This window comes from Neoarius graeffei, chromosome 3 (assembly GCF_027579695.1).
Source record: "Neoarius graeffei isolate fNeoGra1 chromosome 3, fNeoGra1.pri, whole genome shotgun sequence".
NCBI lineage: Eukaryota > Metazoa > Chordata > Actinopteri > Siluriformes > Ariidae > Neoarius > Neoarius graeffei.
The window spans coordinates 88,003,543-88,025,423 of NC_083571.1; the positions used below are offsets into that span (position 1 = coordinate 88,003,543).

The 21,881-nt window shown below is 43.3% G+C and overlaps 1 protein-coding gene across 3 annotated transcripts in view; it reads left to right on the top strand.

Moving 5' to 3' along the window:
• Positions 1-227: 227 nt before the first annotated feature.
• sirt5 (sirtuin 5) overlaps positions 228-21,881 on the top strand; it is a 66,827-nt gene continuing 45,173 nt past the window's right edge. The window contains exons 1-4 of one of the 3 annotated variants that reach the window (XM_060917608.1): positions 228-406; positions 499-562; positions 5,725-5,850; positions 17,181-17,314. In XM_060917608.1, coding sequence (XP_060773591.1) covers positions 5,751-5,850; positions 17,181-17,314 — 234 coding nt within the window. In that variant the 5' untranslated portion in view covers positions 228-406; positions 499-562; positions 5,725-5,750. Of the gene's footprint in view, positions 438-498; positions 563-5,724; positions 5,851-17,180; positions 17,315-21,881 lie in introns of all 3 variants that reach the window. The other 2 variants (XM_060917609.1, XM_060917607.1) reach the window with 2 other exon arrangements.

The window sequence follows — 21,881 nt, forward strand, 5'->3', positions numbered from 1 at the left end:
CGCCCTTAATTAATATGTTGTTGTGGAAAATTTACATAAATAATAAAAACAACACAAGGAATTTCTAGCAGAAAAGTGTGTAACAAAGCAAGGTATAGCGGCATATCCCTATTAACTTGCACTGCCTTATGAGCTATTCTCGCCCCAACTAATATGGCGGACGCGCTGACGCATGAAAGGAGTAAAATGGCGTCTCTGTGGTGGGCAGGCTGATAGACTTTTTTTTTTTGAAGAAGCCGTTTCCAAGTGAGCTCGATTGCTTATGCGTGCTGCATAATTCAGAAATGACAATATAGCTAATATTGGGAAAATATCCGGTTGTTATAATGTTTGATATTTCATGCTGTCACTTAACTAGTCCTTGGTTGTTTGGATTGATGTCGAATCTGCGATTCAGTTAGTCAAGGTGTGTATACTGCAGGAACTTGTTTACCAATGTAAGTATTCTTAGCTTATTTGACTCACATGAGTTTTAATTTTATTCTTGCTATATTACAGATAATGAGGAATAAAGAACGCTAAATAGCTGGGGTAACCTGGAATGGGGGAAAACATGGAAACAGTGGGTATATTTATAAACCTACATGCTACTATTTGACTATTGCATGACCTACAACTCAGAGGGACAGTGTGTGTGTGTGTATGTATATATATATATATATATATATATATATATATATATATGTATGTGTATGTGTGTGTGTGTTGAATCAGAGCTTTAGAGTAAACACAAAATTTGTGTGTTTTTTGAACAGGAAGTATTGGGCTAGGAGGTTTGAAACAGTTTAAAATTAAATTATACAGCCAAAATTATGTGGACACCTGATTAGGGCTGCACGATTCTGGAAAAAAAATGTGAATCACGTTTTTTTTTTTTTTTGCTTAGAATTGAGATCACGATTCTTTGGCACGGTTTTTTATACAAAATGTTTATTGCACTGTTTATAACATTGCATTGCTGAGGTTATTTATCCTGTTTGTTTTATTAATTTCATAGGCCTAGTTATTCTGCTTAATTTATTTTTGTCTACATCCATGTATTTTCTTCATCTGGTATCCTGATTTTTGTGGACTTGTTAGATTGTACCTGTTTTTATATACTCTCATCTCATCTCATTATCTCTAGCCGCTTTATCCTTCTACAGGGTCGCAGGCAAGCTGGAGCCTATCCCAGCTGACTACGGGCGAAAGGCGGGGTACACCCTGGACAAGTCGCCAGGTCATCACAGGGCTGACACATAGACACAGACAACCATTCACACTCACATTCACACCTACGGTCAATTTAGAGTCACCAGTTAACCTAACCTGCATGTCTTTGGACTGTGGGGGAAACCGGAGCACCCGGAGGAAACCCACGCGGACATGGGGAGAACATGCAAACTCCACACAGAAAGGCCCTCGCCGGCCCCGGGGCTCGAACCCAGGACCTTCTTGCTGTGAGGCGACAGCGCTAACCACTACACCACCGTGCCGCCTTATATACTTCAATTAAAAAAAAAAAAAAGTTAGGCTATGATGCATGGCTGAATGTAACATGAGAAGAGAAAATGGAGAATGGATTGCGTCATTCTTATTTACTAGTTTATGAGTTCAGTTTCTGCACTACATTACACACATTCATATTAGTCTTACAGTTACATCGACTTTTTTTTTGTTTAAATAATACATAATGATATTAATGTTTATTGTTAATGATTAATTTAGGCCAGTGCTCGATTTTGGTTGTTTAAAGTACCTAAGGGGTACTGGGTAAACTAGGTCTATGGTGCGAAATATTTATAAATATCTGATAAAAACGGGCGGCACGGTGGTGTAGTGGTTAGCGCTGTCGCCTCACAGCAAGAAGGTCTGGGTTCGAGCCCCGTGGCCGGCGAGGGCCTTTCTGTGTGGAGTTTGCATGTTGTCCCCGTGTCCACGTGGGTTTCCTCCGGGTGCTCCGGTTTCCCCCACAGTCCAAAGACATGCAGGTTAGGTTAACTGGTGACTCTAAATTGACCGTAGGTGTGAATGGTTGTCTGTCTGTGTCAGCCCTGTGATGACCTGGCGACTTGTCCAGGGTGTACCCCGCCTTTCGCCCGTAGTCAGCTGGGATAGGCTCCAGCTTGCCTGTGACCCTGTAGAACAGGATAAAGCAGCTAGAGATAATGAGAGGAGATCTGATAAAAACCCACCGAACTAACATCAAACCCTCCCAAGCCATTTTTTGCCCACAAAGTAGAATTCAAAACCCCCCAATCTGGCAACACTGGTTTCCACACACTCAGCTGCAGGCGGGCTTCTTCCACTGACTGAATCACTTGTTGTAAAGACGCTTTACCATAGGTCGAGGGAGGAGTCAGCGGCAGTGCTGCCTTTAGGGGCGCTTGAAAAAATCCAGGAAGAAATAGGAGCATTTGTTTGCGATGCCGCTCGTGAAATAAAATACTTAAGAATCGTTGTGCTTCGAAATGAGATCACGTGTATGTGTGAATCGAGATCGCGATTTTTGTTTTAACGATTTATCGTGCAGCCCTACATCTGATCATCAGACCCATATATGCTTGTTGAACATCACATTTCAGGTTCTGTCCTTCTCTGCTGTTATAATAACCTCCACTCTTCTGGAAGGCTTTCCATTGGATTTTGGAGCATGGTTGTGGGAAAGTGCTGAGAGATGAGTTATGGTATTGTATGAGAAAGTGTGGAGTGAATAAGTATATTAGAGTGGTGCAAGACATGTATGAGAACAGCGAAACAGCAGTGAGGTGTGCAGTTGGAACGACTGAATGGTTCAAGGTGAAGGTGGGACTCCATCAAGGATCTGCTTTGAGTCCTTTCTTGTTTGCCATAGTGATGGATAGCTTGATGGACGAAGTGAGGCAAGAGTCACCATGGAACGTGATGTTTGTGGATGATATTGTGGGTATGTGGTGAAAGGTGGTTGAGTTGGGTTTGGAGAGATGGAGGTATTGGAACGAAGAGCAGTAGCAAAACAGAATACATGTGCATCAATGAGAATGGGGATGAGAGTGTAGTGAAGATGCAAGGAGCAGACGTAAAGAAAGTTGGTAAATTCAAGTACCTGGGGTCAACTGTGCAGGAAAATGGGGGCTGCAATAGTGAGGTGAGAAAGAGAATGCAGGCAGGGTGGAGCAGTTGGAGAAGGATCCCGGGAGTCATTTGTGATAGGAAAGTCCCAGCAAACGTGAAAGGTAAGATGTATAAGACCAGCTGTGATGTATGGATTGGAGACTGTACCCTTAATGAAAAGACAGGAGGCAAAGTTGGAGGTGGTGGAGTTGAGGATGTTAAGGTTTGCGATGGGAGTGACAAGGTTGGACAGGATAAGGAGCGAGCACATCAGAGGGACAGCACATATGGAGAGCTTGGGAATTAAGCTAAGAGAGATGAGACTGAGATGGTACGGGCACATCCTGAGAAGAGATGCAGAGCATGTTGGAAGGAGAATGTTGAGGATGGAGCTGCCAGGCACACGAAAATGAGGAAGGCCAAAGAGGAGAGACATGGATGTGGTGAGAGAGGACGTGAAAGTGGCAGGTGTAGTAGAGAAGGATGCGGAAGACGGAGCAATGGAGACGAAAGATCCGCTGTGGCGACCCCTAATTGGGAGCAACCAAAAGAAGAAGGTTGTGGGGATTTGTGCTCATTCAGCCACAAGAGCATTAGTAAAGTCAGTCTGGGGCCTAGTCAGTGTTCCAGTTGATTGCGAAGGTGTTCAGGGATCTGTGCAGGACACTCGAGTTCTTCCACTCCAACCTTTGCACACTATGTCTTCCTAGATCTTGCTTTATGCACAGGTGCATTGTCGTACTGGAACAGGTTTGGGCCTTTTAGTTCCATCCGTTATCTGTAGCCGCTTATCCTGTTCTACAGGGTCGCAGGCTAGCTGGAGCCTATCCTAGCTGAGTATGGACGAGAGGCGGGGTACACCCTGGACAAGTCGCCAGGTCATCGCAGAGCTGACACAGAGACAACCAACCATTCACACTCACACCTACGGTCAATTTAGAGCCACCAATTAACCTAACCTGCATGCCTTTGGACGGTGGAGGAAACCCATGCGGACTCAGAGAGAACATGCAAACTCCACACAGAAAGGCCCTCGCCGGCCACTGGGCTTGAACCCAGGACCTTCTTGCTGTGAGGCGACAGTGCTAACCACTACACCACTGTGCCGCCCCTTTTAGTTCCAGCAAAAGGAAATTGTAAGGTTACAGCATACAAAGATCTCTTATTTGCCCCTTTACCATATCCCACAATCCACTGCGTGGTTGGGAACTTCCGGTGGCCGGCCCCAGGCTGCTGATAACGGTGTAAAAACCAAGATTGGCCTATACAATCAGTTTTGATGTTCAAATATCATTTTGTGCAAATATTATTACAGGTTTATGTGGTCTCACAGATGATTGCACATTTACAATTTGTCATCAATGTAAATGTACACTGTTAATGTTGTTGGCCAGAGTTACAGTGCTGAGTAGTTGGAACGTGCAAACCATGCAGAGAGTGAAAGTGACAGGGCTGTATGGGCGATAATATAAGGATGACCAATTAAAAGCTTCTGTGCTGACGAAAAATACTATGGAACCAGTAACTAGACATATAAAAGCAACCTAATAACATCACATTTCAGCTTGCATCCGATATTTGAACATCCAAACTGATGACAAATTGTATTTGAACATAAAAATATTTGAATATCGAAACTGATTGATATGATCCATTATTTTTTTCACGGTGCGGTTTCCATCAAATCCGTCGCTGTGATTGGCTTGTGAGCGGGTCCGTACCTCGTTCGCAACAACAAACATAGTAGATTTTTTTTTTGTCAACAATTATCTTTTTTTTATCAGATTTATTAATAAGATCATCAAAAATCTTATAAATTTTTGCCAGCATTTCTCAGGAGAGTAGCATTAATTTTATAGCATGGATAGTGATAACGACAGTGTTCACAGCAAAAGCGAGTTTTACTACCCTGAGGAAGAAGAAATAAAAGAAAACATTTCAGGAGAAAGCTAAAAACCTCTAACTGCTGCCAAAGCCGAGCAAAAACATGGCTGAATCCTGAATGACTCAATTTTGTATAAATAAGGGACTACATAGGCGGCAAAATGTATTTTTTTCCTGCCATGGAAGTGCACTTGTATACTGAGGAGGAAGCAATTTTCATGACAGCCGTGAATGAGGATTCAAAATGGCGGCTCGGTTTTCCCTTTCAGGCGCTCTTGTTTTCTGTTAGAATTTGGTAAAGAAAAAAATAAATATATTATTTACCAGCTTAAGGTCGGTCCGTATGGTGAAATACCGTGACCTCGGCCTTAAATACTGATCTCGGCCCAGAGAGCCTCAGTCAGTACTTTCAAGACCTTGGTCACGGTATTTCGCGATACGGACCTCCCAGCTGGTAAATAACATGTATGTATTGGTTTTTGTACTATTATCAGCAGCCGGGGGCCGGCCCAACTGCACAGTGGATTGTGGGATATGTGGAAAGGGTGAATACTATTGTGCACTTGCAACTTTGTGGCAAAAGTTTGGGGAAGGAAAATATATAGCTGTGATCATCATGTGTCCACAAACTTTTGACCTTGTATATGTGAGGTGTGGGTATTTTAATGTTCTTCCCTTCTGGAACGGTTACACTGTGCATGAACGGTACATGTATTCAAGCAGGTGACTCACTGTAACATATTTCTGGGATATCTGTGTTTGCTTTAGAGTTCGGTGTGATTTTTGGAGCGCTGATGATTGTGCAGAGGTTGGTGTGCAAGGCTGTGACCCTTCATCACTGCGCCAGAGCCAAATTCCCTTGGTGGACGCTTAAGATGACCAGACCAAGCTCAAGTAGCGCGCACACACACACACACACACACACACACACACACACACACACACACACACACACACACACACAGAGGAGGAGTGTTGGCAACTGTTTTCAAAGCACTGTAGCTAATCCATGCTGAAAATTATGCTATAGACCTAATATGCATATTTATTGCATCATGATAATTTGTATATCAAAAGATGTTGCATGAAGTAAAAAGACTTTCTGATGAGACTAGCATAGAACACAATAGAATAGTTTTAGCAGAATTGAAAATAAATGGTGGGTTAGTGTCATGTCACCTGACCTGATGCGAGGCAGAGTTACTGTTACCACCCTGAAGTGGATTATTTTCCCATAACCACATGCCCTGAAGGTTTATTTTATTATTATTATTATTTTAAATTGCTCTTATCACAGCAATTTGCCAGTGATTTAAGGTTTTTCATTCATGTAGTGATCAACATGCCATGCTTTTCCACTCTATAGCTACATTTAATGTTGTAGAACATCTGTGAGACAAGTTATTTCTTATTACTTATGTTACAAGTAATCAATTCATTATATAATTCATAGGACTCATCAGCGCTCCATACTTATGAGAATATGATAATGCATTGACCTGATTTTTGATGACATTTGCGAACATACGACATACATATATGTACATGCAGGGGCGTATCAAGCTTTCCAAAAGTGGGGATGTTCTGGAATGGGGAAGCCATATCATTAGAAATCGGTTTATGGCTATATACACGCCCGGCGTGTACACTGTGATGTACTGTCAATGACCGATATGGAACTTTTTCATACCCATGGTCCAGGGATGCAAATGAAAGGGAGGACAGCAGAAAGCCTATAAATCCAGTTGACTCCAGCCAAGTTCTGTATTTCATGCAGAGATCTATCATGTTGGGTTTTGGTGTTGTTACTGCCAGGGCTATGTAATTATTCAGTAAGTGAAGGCAAAAAGTATTGAGTGATAATTCTAGGTAACAGGATACTGTTCTATAACAGAGATGTCAGTATTGCTGCCTACACTGGTATACACTCAGTACGTTTACATGCACATCCAACTCGAGCTACTGTCGGTAATCGAGCTAAGGGTCCCAGCAGGGGTGCCAGAGAAATCCAATCCTACATGCACACAAGGAATTTGAGCTGTGTGAGGTACATTGTGCACCCGAGCCACAGGTGGCGCTACACGCCCCATCGTGTTGGTACACTTCCGGTTGTCGTCATGAAGAAGAGCTATTCAAGAGTATAAACAAAGTTATCAGCAGTGTTGCCAGATACTGCTGACGTTTTCCAGCCCAAAACATGTTCAAATCCGCCAAAATGCACTTAAAACCGCCCAATCTGGCAACACTGGCAGTTCCGTGTTCGCAAGTTCCGTGCTCAAGCTGTTAGGCTTGCTCTAACAGACTGTATGGCTACAAACTGTCCTGCGCAGACCACTGTTTTGCAAGACAACTTATTTTGCACAATTGTATATTTTTCTAAAGTCCATCTTTTGCTTACAAAAAAATTTTTTTTTGCTTACAATTTAACTTATGTCTTAATAAACACACAAAAAGTTCAATTGTTTTGTTTTTATTGACATTCTTCAGATGTTGGACACACACATATATATATATATATATATATATATATATATATATATATATATATATATATATATATATATACACACACACACACACACACACACACACACACACACACACACAAATACAATGACTTGTTTATGTACACAATTCACAGCTATGCAACAGCTGTACAGATGTATTTGGTGATACAGTAAGTGAGCTAAATTTTAACAGTGCAAACAATGCCACAAAAAGAAAAGATTCATGCCGTTGTCATGATTCGTTGTCATGCTGACCAAGGCTGTTGTGTTTCCCGCTTGTGGTCTCGTCACTTCCGGAAGGGGCAGTGCTGAAATAAGTAGCTCGACTACGTAGCTCGATAGGGTTTACATGCACTAAGTAGCTCGGCTACAATCGCATAATCTAGGTCGTGTAGCTCGATTACGAGAAATCAAGGTCGGTTCGATTTTAGCCGAGCTAAGGTGTTTCCATGGCATTTAGAACTTCAATTTCAGTCGAGCAACGGCAGAAATTCGATTTTCTCTATGTGCATGTAAACGCACTGACCTGATGTAAACAAAACCAAAAACTTCACATAGCCCAAGAAGTCATACACAGTGTATAGATCATGTACCATCATGCATAACAGTTTGGACTGGGATCGCTTTGTGTGAGCAGGAGGCATGGCTAATCAGTTCATGTTGGAGAAGCGCAGCATCCTGGAAGGACCTCTTTAGTATAGCATTCAAATAAGACGGGGCAGTTCCTGCTTTTAATGTCTTTAATTATTCAAACTCGTGTACAAAACTTGTTTGCATCATGCATTACATCAGGTTTAATGCATGAAATTTGAAAATGATGCAATAGACTACACATACAACAAACACTTAATGGCCAAATAACATTACTGTACAACAATTATTGAACATTCATTCGATTTTAAATGCCTTTAAATCTCAATTGAAAAACACTTCTAAAAAGTGATAAGCAGTTATAATGCATGAAAAGTAGACTTGGTACAAACACACACACTCGTAATAAAAAACTTGCCTCAACTGACTTTACAACTAGTAACTACTACTATTTAACATCACTGTCAACAAATCCTGACAACCTTACTTTACCCTGACACACTATTTGTGTTTGAAACAACCAAATATGTTTTTTCTTTGCGCCTTATAAGAAACAAATTGTTGAGCAATCATTTGTCTGTCCAACAGGTCAAATTTGTTCTTCTGAACATGACGCACAGCTACACTATTAAGATGCGTTTGTGTCATGCTACTTCGCAGCCACGTTTTCAGCCTTCGGAGGCTACTGAAACCCCTTTCAGCTTCTGCTGATGTTACAGGAACAACAAGAAGCAGTCTAAGGAGTGTCTCGACCTGGTCAAAAAGGCCACAGACCTCTAGTCTGGCTAACGCAACTTCAAAGCTCTGCGAGCATTGGTCTGGCAAAGATATTAAGCCCAACCGTTTCCCAAAGCACGTGGTTGACCCGCCTCCCTGAAATGCCTCAGTTTGCTGCTGGTCGAAGCCAGAAAAGGCTGTGACGAAGTTTGAACCAATCACATCACTCTTTCCTCTGACTTATGTGACGCGACGGAAACTGCTACCAGCGGGGCTAACTGGTAGATTAAACTCTTACCGAAGCCGGTCGGGAGCAAGGCGAAAACGTCCTTCCTTTCAATAAATACCTCCAGGGCTGCTCTTTGCTCTGTTTTCAATGAGAACTTCCCGTTGAATGCTTTCAATACAGCATCTACCGCTGTGTCAAAGGCTTGCCGCTGCTCCATGTTCGTAATGTTTCTAGTGAATGAAGCGCTTCCGGCATAGATTCTGTAAACAATCTATGGCTTCCAGTCGCAGTTCTACTACGTCACTGCCTTGAACACGCCTCTACCCAGGGCCGTTGGAGATTTTTCGGGATTTTTCGGGAGCTTGGAAGAGCTGGAGATAGCTTGCCTTGCCAGACTAAGTTCGCAACAGGCCCCCGTGTTGCGTCACACTTAGGATGGGCGGGCCCAGGCTAACGGACCTCAGGACTCATCCCTTGAAAAATGAGCGCTACCTCACTACTGGACTGGAAAGTGTACTTCGCCTTAAACATTGCCAACTGAATTCTCAGGAAGTCGGAGTTTAGTTCGGGGTACTGACTGACAACATCTGTTACCTCTCCAGTCAAGAGGACTTGTTCCACATCTCTGACTGTTTGCATACCTTCCTGCAAAAATCGTTCTTTAAATTGGACATCCACAGCATCAAGAACTTTGAAATATTCTGTTCTGTAATAATCAATTGGGGATGCATGTTTATGTGCAGAAGCAGGACCAGTGAAACGGTGAGGTGGCTTGTGGGCCTGTGGAGAGGTAATGGGAGATAGATTAAGCGTTTCACACATCTTTGTGGCATTGGTGTAAACAGTGTTAAAACTCTCTGCGTTTCTCTTACGGGCATAGGCATTTCTAACACATTCAACAGCCGAAAGCACACCATCAACTGTCTGTGTTCTGGCCTGGAGGGAAACATTCAGCATCTCCAGTTCCTCAGTTGTCTCCAGTGCACACAACAGACCCAAGACAACATTTCCCTGAAGAAATTTTTCATGCAAACCTTGTGCCTTTACAGCTGCATCGGTCTGACATTCTCCCATCTCAGCCAGTGAATGCAAAATGCACTCATACTGATTGAGTACAGCACGGATTGCACCAGTGCGAACTGTCCACCTTGTTGGACAAAGAGGTCTTAGCTCAGAGGTGTGACAAGGACCCTCCTCAGTTGGACAAAGAGGTCTTAGCTCAGAGGTGTGACAAGGACCCTCCTCAGACTTGGCTATCCCCTTGAAAATCTCTTTCAACTTCACCGACTGACCAAACAAATTCCCCAATTCATTTACCCACTCCAGTGAGTAGTGGACAAAACGTGTGGCAGTACAGGCCTGCTGTGTGATTAGATTGACACAGTGAGCTGTGCAATGTACGTAATGGGCCAGAGGTTGTTGCTGTTTGATAATGGCTTGGGCCCCATTATACCTCCCTGCCATGTTGGCAGCCCCGTCATAGGCTTGACCCCGCAACCCACTGATCGGCAAATTTAGACGCTGTAGTACATCCAACACAATCCTGGCCAAATTTTTTTCCAGTCGTTGAGGAAACTTCATACAGACCGATGAATTCCTCATGAACTACAAGGGCATGATCGACATACCTCAGGCAAAATGCCTCTTGCTCTTTTCCCGACACATTTCGTGTGCCATCCATCATTACTGCATACTGCAGATGTGGAAGAGCTCTGATGTCATCGGCTATTCCCCTGAGGATTGAGCAGCTGAACAACTGGAGTAGTTCGTTCTGGATAAGGGGAGATGTATAGACATTCTTTCTACCCCTCAACCACTTGGCAAGGCAGGGATCATCCTCTGCCTTGTACTTGAGGAGCTGGTCAAAATTCCCTTCACCACCATCATGTCCTCGAAGAGCCAGACCCTGTCTTGCTAACATCTGTAACTCTCCAATGATTTTCAGGAGACATGCCCTTGCTTCCTCCTGCTGTTGAGCAGCCACACTGCATAACTGAGACTTAACTAAAGCTGCTTTTCCACTACCAACGCGGCTGAGTTGGGCTGAGCCGTGCCATGCTGAGTCGAGCTGAGTGGGGCTGTTGGAGTTGCATTTCGACTACAACCGCGCTGAACCCTGCCGGCTGGAAGTGGGTGGACACATTGGGTGGAGTTAGCGAAAGTGGGTGGACGTCACGTGATGTCGTTAGGCGGCGCAAACAGTGACATCAGTGACCTTTTAAGCGGTAGTCTCACGACCCGGATAGTAAACAATAAACATGGAGGACATGGAGTCGTTAGTGTTGCTGGTCTTGGTGCTGTGGCTTGTTGTCACTGACAACGCCAACAGATACTGGGAAGAGCGTATAGATGAGGCGAGGCGCATAAGGCTTCAGAAATTCTTGTAATTCGTAATTCTTCTTCTTCCGGGTTTACGGTGTTTACAGATCCCAGCGTGCTCGCGGGGCGTGTGTGGGCATGTGAGGACACTCCTCCTCACCAATCAGTGCACAGGGGAGTGTCTCCTCACGCCCCTAGCCCCACTCGGCTCGGTTTGGCTCGCTTCAGCCCCACTCCAAAACCGTGCGAGTTTTGGGTGCTGAGTAGGGCTGAAGCGAGCTGAGTCGTGCTGCTCTGAGGTAGTCGAAACGCGAGCCGTGTCGGGCTGAAAAAGGGTAGTGGAAAAGGGCCATAAGTTGTCTTCATACAAATGAGATGTCATTGCTGTTCTGTGACATTCCGATGTTTCGTGTAACTGGAATCTTTCAAGGGCTTTTCTCCAGTTTTTGAAGCCAGTCATGATAAAGGCTGGCTCTGAGCTCTTGGCCAGTGGTGACGTGTCTGAATTAAATGCTTTATTGCAATAAAAGCAGAGTACCCCTTCAACACAAGGATTTACATGAAGCCATGGAAATTTTTTGTACCAATTTATTTGGAAGGTAAGTGTGAATTTAGGAAGGGACTGCTTGACAATGAATTTCGGATCTGGTTGGTTAGGTTTATTGAACACTTGGGTAATTTGTATAGCAGCAGCACAGTTATTTGCACCCTGATTTTCATGAGCATCCTCATCCTGGCGTTCTCCTTCCATTCGTCTGCCTTCTCCTTCCTCTCGTCTGCCTTCTCCTTCTGCCTCCTCCATACTGCTGTCCTCACTCCTGGCCCCATCTTTCTCATATTTATCCTCCTAATTAAAACATCTTAAATTAAAATGTGGAATTTTAATTTTTACTCCCTGTCCACTGTAGCCTGGCCTTAGCCATCCTTAACCTTCCACTCAATTATCATTTGCCTGCACATCTTGATATTTTTGAGCAAGGCCTCATTGGTTTTGTGAAAACCTGATACCCATTACACATGACATATCAATCAAGCACAACAGAAATATGCTGTTGGTGTAGATTTGAGTGCGTTGTCAACGTTTGATAATCACACGAGTCACATTAGCATAGCTAATATTGCCTCTCTCTCTCTAGCCGGCTAGTATGCTACTAACATTAAGCATTTCAATCAATACTGCCTTAAATAAAACTGGTGCACCACGGATCCTCGATCTTGAAATGAGTGCAGTGGTTGAGTGATTGAGCAGTAGGCTACTCAAAGTAGTGGCACGTTTGCAAGCCTGTAGGTGCAGGGGTAATATAGTCAACTTACTTGGGTCTTCTTGAAAAAGGAGTCAATCGTCCCCTGCCTTTTCCTTTTCTGCATCCTTGTCAATATTGCAGGACAAAAGAGGACAGCATTAATAGTCCTATGGAAATTAACACAATCTTTTAGGGCATGGCACCTGGGACAACTGTTTGAACGACGGCATCGCAAGCGCTTTGAGAAGGGTCTGTCTGCAGAGCCAGGCAAAGTAAGCACCGCATGCGACGTCAAACCTGGAACGGTGAATCAGGAGCGGTAAAACTGGTGTTGGCTCTGCAGCTCTGCAGACAGATACTGTATTATTGAGCGCTTTCGGCACGCTACGCAAACTGGCTATTATATTCACGCAACTGCTGATTGGTCGGGTGAGAGAAACTGTTTTGAGTCCGTTGCGTGGCTGTTTTTTGTCTAACGTTATGGCAATAGTTTACTTCCTTGTTACACATTTTATAGTAGCTGTATAATTTTCATAATGATGTCATTTTAATCTGACAAAAGTGCGGGGGATGAAATTGTGTTTCAACAAAAGTGGGGGGGATGAAACGTACGCATCCCCCGCGGGTGATACGCCCGTGTACATGTACCACCATAGGGAACCCGATTGTAAGTGCAAGGCAGCGTATCTCAAACGCTTGACCACCAGACAATGAAATTTCTATCTTTATTTTCCATAAGTTAGATGGGTTTTTATCCAGTGCTCATTTTAATTTGCTTTTTAAAGAATAATGTGGTATTTACTAGCACTATAGCACCCCTTGGCATTAAAGCTAGACTGCCTTTCAGATTTTTCAAGTGTAAAATAATTTTCCCTGACAGAGTTATTTTTGTTTAGTGGACCGAGAGCTACTGAATTGGAATCACAGACTTCCAATTTTATTAGTTTTTTTTTAAATAGAACAATTAATTAATTTAGGGCCATGTGGCCCTAAATTCTCCGCTATTTTTTCCTGCTTCACCATGACCCAATTCAAGATACTATGTCATGCATCACAGGGTGGGCTTTCCCTGTTCACGCAAGGCATTGTGGGATACAAATTTGAAACAGAAGAGGAAAATGGAGGACGTGAGTGTGCGAATGAAACGTGAAAGACTGACTATAGTAACGGAAAGCGAGAAGAAAAGACGTTATGTTGCGAAGGAAAGGAAACGCAGAACCAAACTAATAAATATCGGCGGTCAACGAGCACCTCGGTGTGATCAGCTGTTCGTTTAGCGACAGAATGTTGTAACTGTCAGTGCACGGTCAAAGGTAAACCTGCGCATGCGCACACAGACTTCCTCTGTCTGCTTGACTGCGCAAAGCGAGCGATTTCATATACATTATTTGCTCGGGAATCCCCTCAAATTAAATAACTTCCCAGCCACAGAATGACCTGATATTTTGTGAGATATTACAAAGATGTATGTTTATCACAATGACCACATTTCAGAGGGAACTAAATTTCACTGATTTTATGAAATCGAAAGGCCGTCTCACTTTAAGAATAACAGCAGAGAGTCTCAGACGAGTTCGTATGCATTTTATTCCTCTTGAACAGGAGTGTAGTATCGAACGCCGTCACGTACACAGAGCATTGTGAAGACTAAAGAAAACAAAATTGAATTAATGTAACATGGTTATAAACAAATGTTTACAGACTATGCTCTGAATGTTACACGCCTATCCAAACATAGACCGTTAGCCTCTGTGCTGAAAGTCCCGTACTAAACCACAGTTCAACCAATGCACCAAACACAAACAAAACATACTCAAACAGCGCACACAAACATTTTACACTGTATATGAATGACGTCAGGATGACAGACAGCAAACCTTTGACATATCGTGCTAAACTTCTAACAGATGCACGTGGTGAATATAAACACAGCAGCGAGTGACTGTAGCATAACAAATACAGCTTCCTGGGCTGACAGCTCTGCATGGAAGATGAGTAATGAGTGATGGCTCTGACCACCACTTGCACACATTTTACACCCAACGGGATCTCTGCTTTTAGGAGATATATAAAAAATTAAAGTAAATTGTAACATTTAGTACAGAAATAATTTCTTTGTGCAACCAGTGAACTGTTTACACATTAGATTAAAACTAATAAGTTAAGCATTTACAAAATACTAGCATTTCGGTCAAGAAGACCGACAAAAAGTAGTAGTGATGGTGCTTTAGTTGGGAAATTAACACAAAATAAATGGTTATGGATAGAGTAAGTCACTTTTATTACTAAATAAAGCCAAGAAGAGTTTAAAACATGAACAAAGAAGTGCCTACTTGGGAGTCGGGACAAACAATGATAAGTGGTTGCTCATTGGAAACGCACAAAGGCAACTCAGTTGGGCTTTACACTCTGGTGGTAAGTCAATCAAACTTGTTCTCTTAACTCATATAACCAGCAGCTGTAATGTAAACTGGAGGGGTGTGCCGAATTTCTCATCTCATTACCTCTAGCCGCTTTATCCTTCTACAGGGTCGCAGGCAAGCTGGAGCCTATCCCAGCTGACTACGGGCGAAAGGCGGGGTACACCCTGGACAAGTCGCCAGGTCATCACAGGGCTGACACATAGACACAGACAACCATTCATACCTACGGTCAATTTAGAGTCACCAGTTAACCTAACCTGCATGTCTTTGGACTGTGGGGGAAACCGGAGCACCTGGAGGAAACCCACGCGGACACGGGGAGAACATGCAAACTCCACACAGAAAGGCCCTCGCTGGCCCCGGGGCTCAAACCCAGGACCTTCTTGCTGTGAGGCGACAGCGCTAACCACTGCACCACCGTGCCGCCTGTGCCGAATTTAACAGTTGTAAACATCTGCTCAAAAAGTCTCCCAATTTGTCACTAGACTCTGGTTTTGAAAGTCAATCAATCTAGTGGCAGTCGCTCAAATTGACAGCGCTGCACAAACACACACCCTCTCGCACAATAATTACCGACCATATGTTGTGGCATTGGCATGGAAAAAGCTTGACCAGAAAGCATCAACAAAGTAATGTCCTTGCTCTTTTATTGGCAAACAAACACAACACCGAACTGAAATAGAACAGTGGGGAAACTGGCAGGGAGTAACAAAACCCACTCAACTTGCAGTGGATGGCAGATCTGAGCAAACGTAAAGCAGAATGCTGGTAACATGTCCTGGCATGAACACCCCCCCCCCCCCCCCCCCCCTTTTTTTTTTTTTTTTTAAATCCCCACGCTGGTCAAAAGGCCCGAAGGGGGATTATGTCGTGGCGATATCCGTCCCGGGAAGGGTGCTCACCTTCTGAAATTGGCTCGTCTCACAATTTTTGGAGGAATTTCATGAAACTTGGCAGGATTCTTTATGTGTCGGTAATACGCATATTGTAATTTCGTTAAATTGGGTCACATTTTACCAGAGTTACAGCCCTTGATTAACAACCTTGTACTTTCAGAATTTCATGAAGGTGTGCTCGCCTTCTGACATCAACTCCTCTGACAATGTGTGGAGGAATTTCACCAAACTTGGCCAAAGGCTTTGTTATATAACAGTTATATACGTGTATTGAAATTTCATTTAATTTGGGCAAATTTTACCAGAGTTCTGCCCTTGATTATTAGCAAACTTGTACTTTGGCAATTTCATCAAGGTGTGCTTGCTTTCTGAAATCAACTTCCCTCAGAATTATTATTATCCCCCGCTGGCCGAAAGGCCCGAAGGGCAATTATGTCGTGGCGATGTCCGTCTGTCTGTCCCAGGAAGGGTACTCACCTTCTGAAATCAACTCCTCTCACAATTTTTGGAGGAATTTCACAAAACTTGACAGGATTCTTTGTTATATGTTGCTAATACGTCTATTGCAATTTCGTTCAATTCAGTCGCATTTTACCAGAGTTATGGCACAGTTGCCAGCGGGGGATATTGTGCTCTCAGAGCACTCTTGTTCTTAAAAGAACAAGGACATTAAACATCACATTAACAGATCGTCACGGGGTCATGGGCATAGAAACTAGTTCCTGCTTTTCCAAGGAGCACTGATGCAATATTCCTGTCAGGAGATAAATAACTTTCATATATACACACACTATATTTCACTATTAAACATGGGTGAGAGTTCTTCTGTCTTTTTTTTTTTTTTTAACACCAAGTGTTGAAGTGATCTCTGATCATTATCAGTCAAGATTTTTTTTTCTTTCCGACCACATTTCTTCCGTGAAGTTGATGCTTCACCGCTATCCTTCCAAGTTTTAATAATTAATTGGACAGTTCTTTATCCAAATCCAGTAATCTCAGTAATCTCCTTAGTTGTTTTCTTTGCTTGATGCAGGCCAATAATTTGACCCTTCTGAAACACAGTAACGTCTTTTCCTTGATTACGGGATACAGCTTCGGACATAGCGGTTAAAGAAATGAGAAGCTACTCACTGCATCAGTTAGGGTTAAAAGAATTGTTGCCAGCTGAAACACAATCACTGCAGTAACTATCCAGTCGAAGGCTCTTAAGTGTTTGCTTATTTAAATCCAAATGGTGACTTTTTTTTTTGGCCAGGCAGTGTACATAATCTTATTGTGGTGTGTGTGTGTGTTCGCAGATTTAGCAGCTTTTCGTAAAGAATTCGCTAAGGCCAAGCATATAGTGATACTTACTGGAGCTGGAGTCAGTGCAGAGAGTGGAGTGCCAACCTTCAGAGGAGCTGGTGGCTACTGGAGAAAGTGGCAGGCTCAGGTAATGCTTTAGACACAATATACACACAGTGGCCATTTTATTAGGAACACAATTCAACTTTGTCATATGTACTCGAGACAGTGTCACACAGTACAGGGTGTTTTTAAAAAATTTGATGATATTTGAGATGTAAATATCCCAGAAACTACATAGTCTCAGCCAATGAAACTGAACAGGCTTAATATTGAGCAATATAAGATTTATTCCTCAATTTGAATGAGAAATTCAAAGGTATGTGGATTCCATGAACGATTTCACAAATGTTCGATATGCGTGCCGCCTGAGAGAGAGACACACACGGGGACACACACACACACACACACACACACACACACACACACACACACACACACACACACACACAGCCTTCCTCTTTGAACTTTTTGTGCCATGTCCAAATCTGCATTGCAGTTGGTGCATTTTTAGAGAATTCTCTCACAAATGCACGCTGCACAGTCTTGTTCAAGAGTCCTCTAACACACAAAATGCCTTTTCTTTTCCAGTCAATGGCATTTCTATACCTAAAAAGATAAAAACAAAAAACAATTTTGACCTGTTTCCACACACGCTGTTAAAATTTGAGGTCAGTTGAAAAAGAATTTAAAACGGTCTACAGAGACGGCAAACCTGAGATGAATAGGTAGGGCATTCCACACTTTAGGAGCAACTGTCTCAAACGCACGGTCACCATGGGTTTTTAGACGAGTACGTGGGACAGACAGAAGGTTTTGATTGTCAGACCTGAGAGAGCGTGCCAGTATATGGGGGTGAATTAAGTCTGCTAAATAGGCAGGGGCCTGGCCATGTAGTGTTCTATAAGTGATAGTGAGAATTTTAAACTGAATCCTGTACTGTACAGGAAGCCAGTGAAGGGAGCTGAGAATGGGAGTAATGTGGGAGTATCTGCTTGACTTAGACTACGTTCAGACTGCACCCTGAAACGACCCATATCCGATTTTTTTTGCCCATATGCGACCTGTATCCGATTTGTTATTGACTATCTGAACGACCCATATCCGATTTTTTTGCCCATATGCGACCTGTATCCGATGTGTTATTGACTATCTGAAAGACACAGATCCGATTTTTTTCCACATGCGACCCAGGCCGCTTGGATATGTGGTCCTAATTCCGATGTATATCCGTTATTTTCACATGCGACTGCAGTCTGACCAGACAGGTCACATTCATGCGACCTACACGTCATCAACAAGAGACAAACGTCACTATTCTGCGTTGGCTAATCCCGTCTCTTTGGTGGGAAACAACAACATTTGTACAGTTTTCAGAATTTAAATAGACTTTTATAGAATTGATCAAGCTAATGGTGGATTTGGTAGGGACCTGGATGTTTATCTGTTAGCCTGATTAAATAAAAGTGTTTCTATAACTGATTTATAACTTAAACCATCCTGTATTACAAGATTATAAGATTGTTCTGGAATTTTCCAGTAATTTGACATCTTTGGTCTCATTAGTCTGCTGCCCACATTAATCAGATTATTGTGTGAGTTCCGCCGCCGCCACAAAAACCACATCGCCAGGTCTCGCCTCATCTCCATGCTTTACTTGCAAACTTGAAGAGTGTGCTTTTTTTTGTTTACGTATTACGTAGATGTGCTTATTACGTGTCAATTTGTGCATGCGGGACACTTTTTGGGTCGTTTTCCGTTCATGTTGGAGATCGCATACAAGTCTCATATAATTGGTAATGTGAACGGCCTAACAAAAAAATCGGATTTCACAACAAATCGGATATGGGTCATTTCAGGTTGCAGTCTGAACGTAGTGTTAGTAAGTAGCCTAGCAGCAGCATTTTGAATGGACTGTAAGCGAGAGAGGACAGATTTGTTAAGGGAAGAGAAAAGAGCGTTACAATCATCAATGTGGGAAGAGATGAAAGCAGGAAGAAGCATCTCTAATTCTGTGTAAGACACCATAGATCTCAGTTTACTAATGTTATGCAGATGAAAAAAACATGATTCGGTTAACTGTTTGATATGTGTTTCGAAAGACAAGGACTTATCAAAAGTCACCCCTAGATTTCTCAGACTGGACTGAACAAAAGGTGAATAAGGCCCAATATTCTGTATAATCTCAGGTGTACTGTTATCAGGAGCAAATATTAACACCTCTGTTTTACCAGTGTTCAGCTGCAAAAAATTTCCTGCCATCCACTCCTTGATGGCATCTAGGCAGCCTAGAGAGCCTTGATGCCTCCTTGGGTTTAAAATTAAAATGAAGTTGTAAATCATCTGCGTACATATGATAAGTTATATTAAAACTATTTACAGTACCTTGAAAAAGTATTCATACCCCTTGAAATTTTTCACATTTTTCCACCTTACAACCACGAACTTTAAAGTTTTTTTTTTTTTTGAGGTTTTATGTGATAGACCAACACAGAGTAGCACATAATTGTGAAGTGAAACGAAAATGATAAATGGTCTTCAAAATTTTAAACAAATAAAAGTCTGAAAAATGTGGTGTGCATTAGTATTCAGCCTCCCTGCGTCAATACTTTGTAGAGCCACCTTTTGCTGCAATTACAGCTGCAAGTCTTTTGTGGTATGTCTCTACCAGCTTTGCACATCTGGACACTGAAATTTTTGCCCATTCTTCTTTGCAAAATAGCTCAAGCTCAGCCAGATTGGATGGAGAGCGTCTGTGAACAGCAATTTTCAAGTCTTGCCACAGATGCTCAATGGGATTTAGGTCTGGACTTTGACTGGGCCATTCAAACACATGAATAATATTTGATCTAAACCATTCCATTGTAGCTCTGGCTGTATGTTTAGGGTCATTGTCTTGCTGGAAGATGAATCTCCTTCCCAGTCTCAAGTCTTTTGCAGCCTCCAACAGGTTTTCTTCCAGGATTGCCCTGTATTTAGCTCCATCCATCTTCCCATCAACTCTGACCAGCTTCCCTGTCCCTGCTGAAGAAAAGCATCCCCATAGCACGATGCTGCCACCACCATGTTTCACAGTGGGGATGGTGTGTGCAGGGTGATGAGCAGTGTTAGTTTTCCACCACACATAGCGCGTTGCATTTAGGCCAAAAAGTTCAACTTTGGTCTCATCTGACCAAAGCACCTTCTTCCACATGTTTGCTGTGTCCCCTACATGGCTTCTGGCAAACTGCAAATAGGACTTCTTATGCCTGTCTTTCAACAATGGCTTTCTTCTTGCCACTCTTCCAAAAAGGCCAGATTTGTGGAGTGTACGACTTATAGACCCTTTTCAGTCACGTGACCTTCGTAAACGCAACCGCCATTTTGGACATGTAGTGGACTTCGGCTCGAATCAGTTTGAATGCGAGGAAGGCAACAAACGAAAAACAAAAGAAAAAGGAGAGAGATGCAGAAAACACCTTCACTATCCAGCGACGTAGGGCATTTACAGGGCGAGCAGAGGGAGAGATATTTGCAAAAATTGAGGTTAGCAGGCTTGGAGAACGACGTTTACCTGCTTCCACCAGGATTGTTCACTGACGTACGGAAGTACACGAAGCCCTCGTCTTTACCTGACTTCGGCCCACATGATCTGTATACCTATGTCATTAAAAACCCATCGCCATACATGTACACGCCAACGTCCGAGGTTCCGGAGCGCGCTCCGGCTTGCTCCAGGAGTGCTCCGGCCGAGGTTCCGGGGCGCGCTCCGGCTTGCTCCAGGAGCGCTCCGGCCGAGGTTACGGAGCGCGCTCCGGCTTGCTCCAGGAGTGCTCCGGCCGAGGTTACGGAGCGCGCTCCGGCTTGCTCCGGAGCAAGCCCGAGCGCGCTGCTTAATTTGAGGGCAACCTCGGCCGGAGTGTGCTCCAGAACCTCGGCCGGAGCACTCTGGGAGCAAGCCAGCGCGCGCTGCTTAATTTGAGGGGAACCTCGGCTGGAGCACTCCGGGAGCAAGCCGGCGCGCGCTGCTTAATTTGAGGGGAACCTCGGCCGGAGCACTCCGGGAGCAAGCCGGCGCGCGCTGCTTAATTTGAGGGAGAGCAAGCCGGAGCGCGCTCCGGAACCTCAGACGTTGGCTCCGGCAGCTATTTATACTGGATCCGGTGTAAATAGCTGCCGGATCATAATTACAGTAAACTAGTAAATACAGTAAAGGAAAAACTTGAGACTGAAAGGTTTTAACAGTCATCCAAATGACTGAACGTAAACATTGCTACAGTAACATACCAGCTACTTGTTGACATTAGCTAGTCAACAATAGCTACTACAGAAGAACAAAGAGGTTACAATGGGTTATTTTAACCTATTTGGTTACACACTCGCCGCCACAGAATGTTAACAGCAATGTAATGCCTTTTCTGGCTAATTTTATTCGTCTTACCTCCAACAAAGTGGTCACTACACAAGTGTTGGTATGCCGAGGGCTGCCAATCTGTTTATGGCCGCTATCCATCTTCTCTGTCAGGATCCGATAAAATGATAACCCTTGCCTTGTGTGTTGATGGTTACTACATCCAGGTGCACAACAATATAGTGGCATGATGGAAGTCTTGCTGAAAGTAAAAACTTTCTTTGCTGCCGTTCCTCAATGTTGGCTGTGGTAAACTACTGATAGT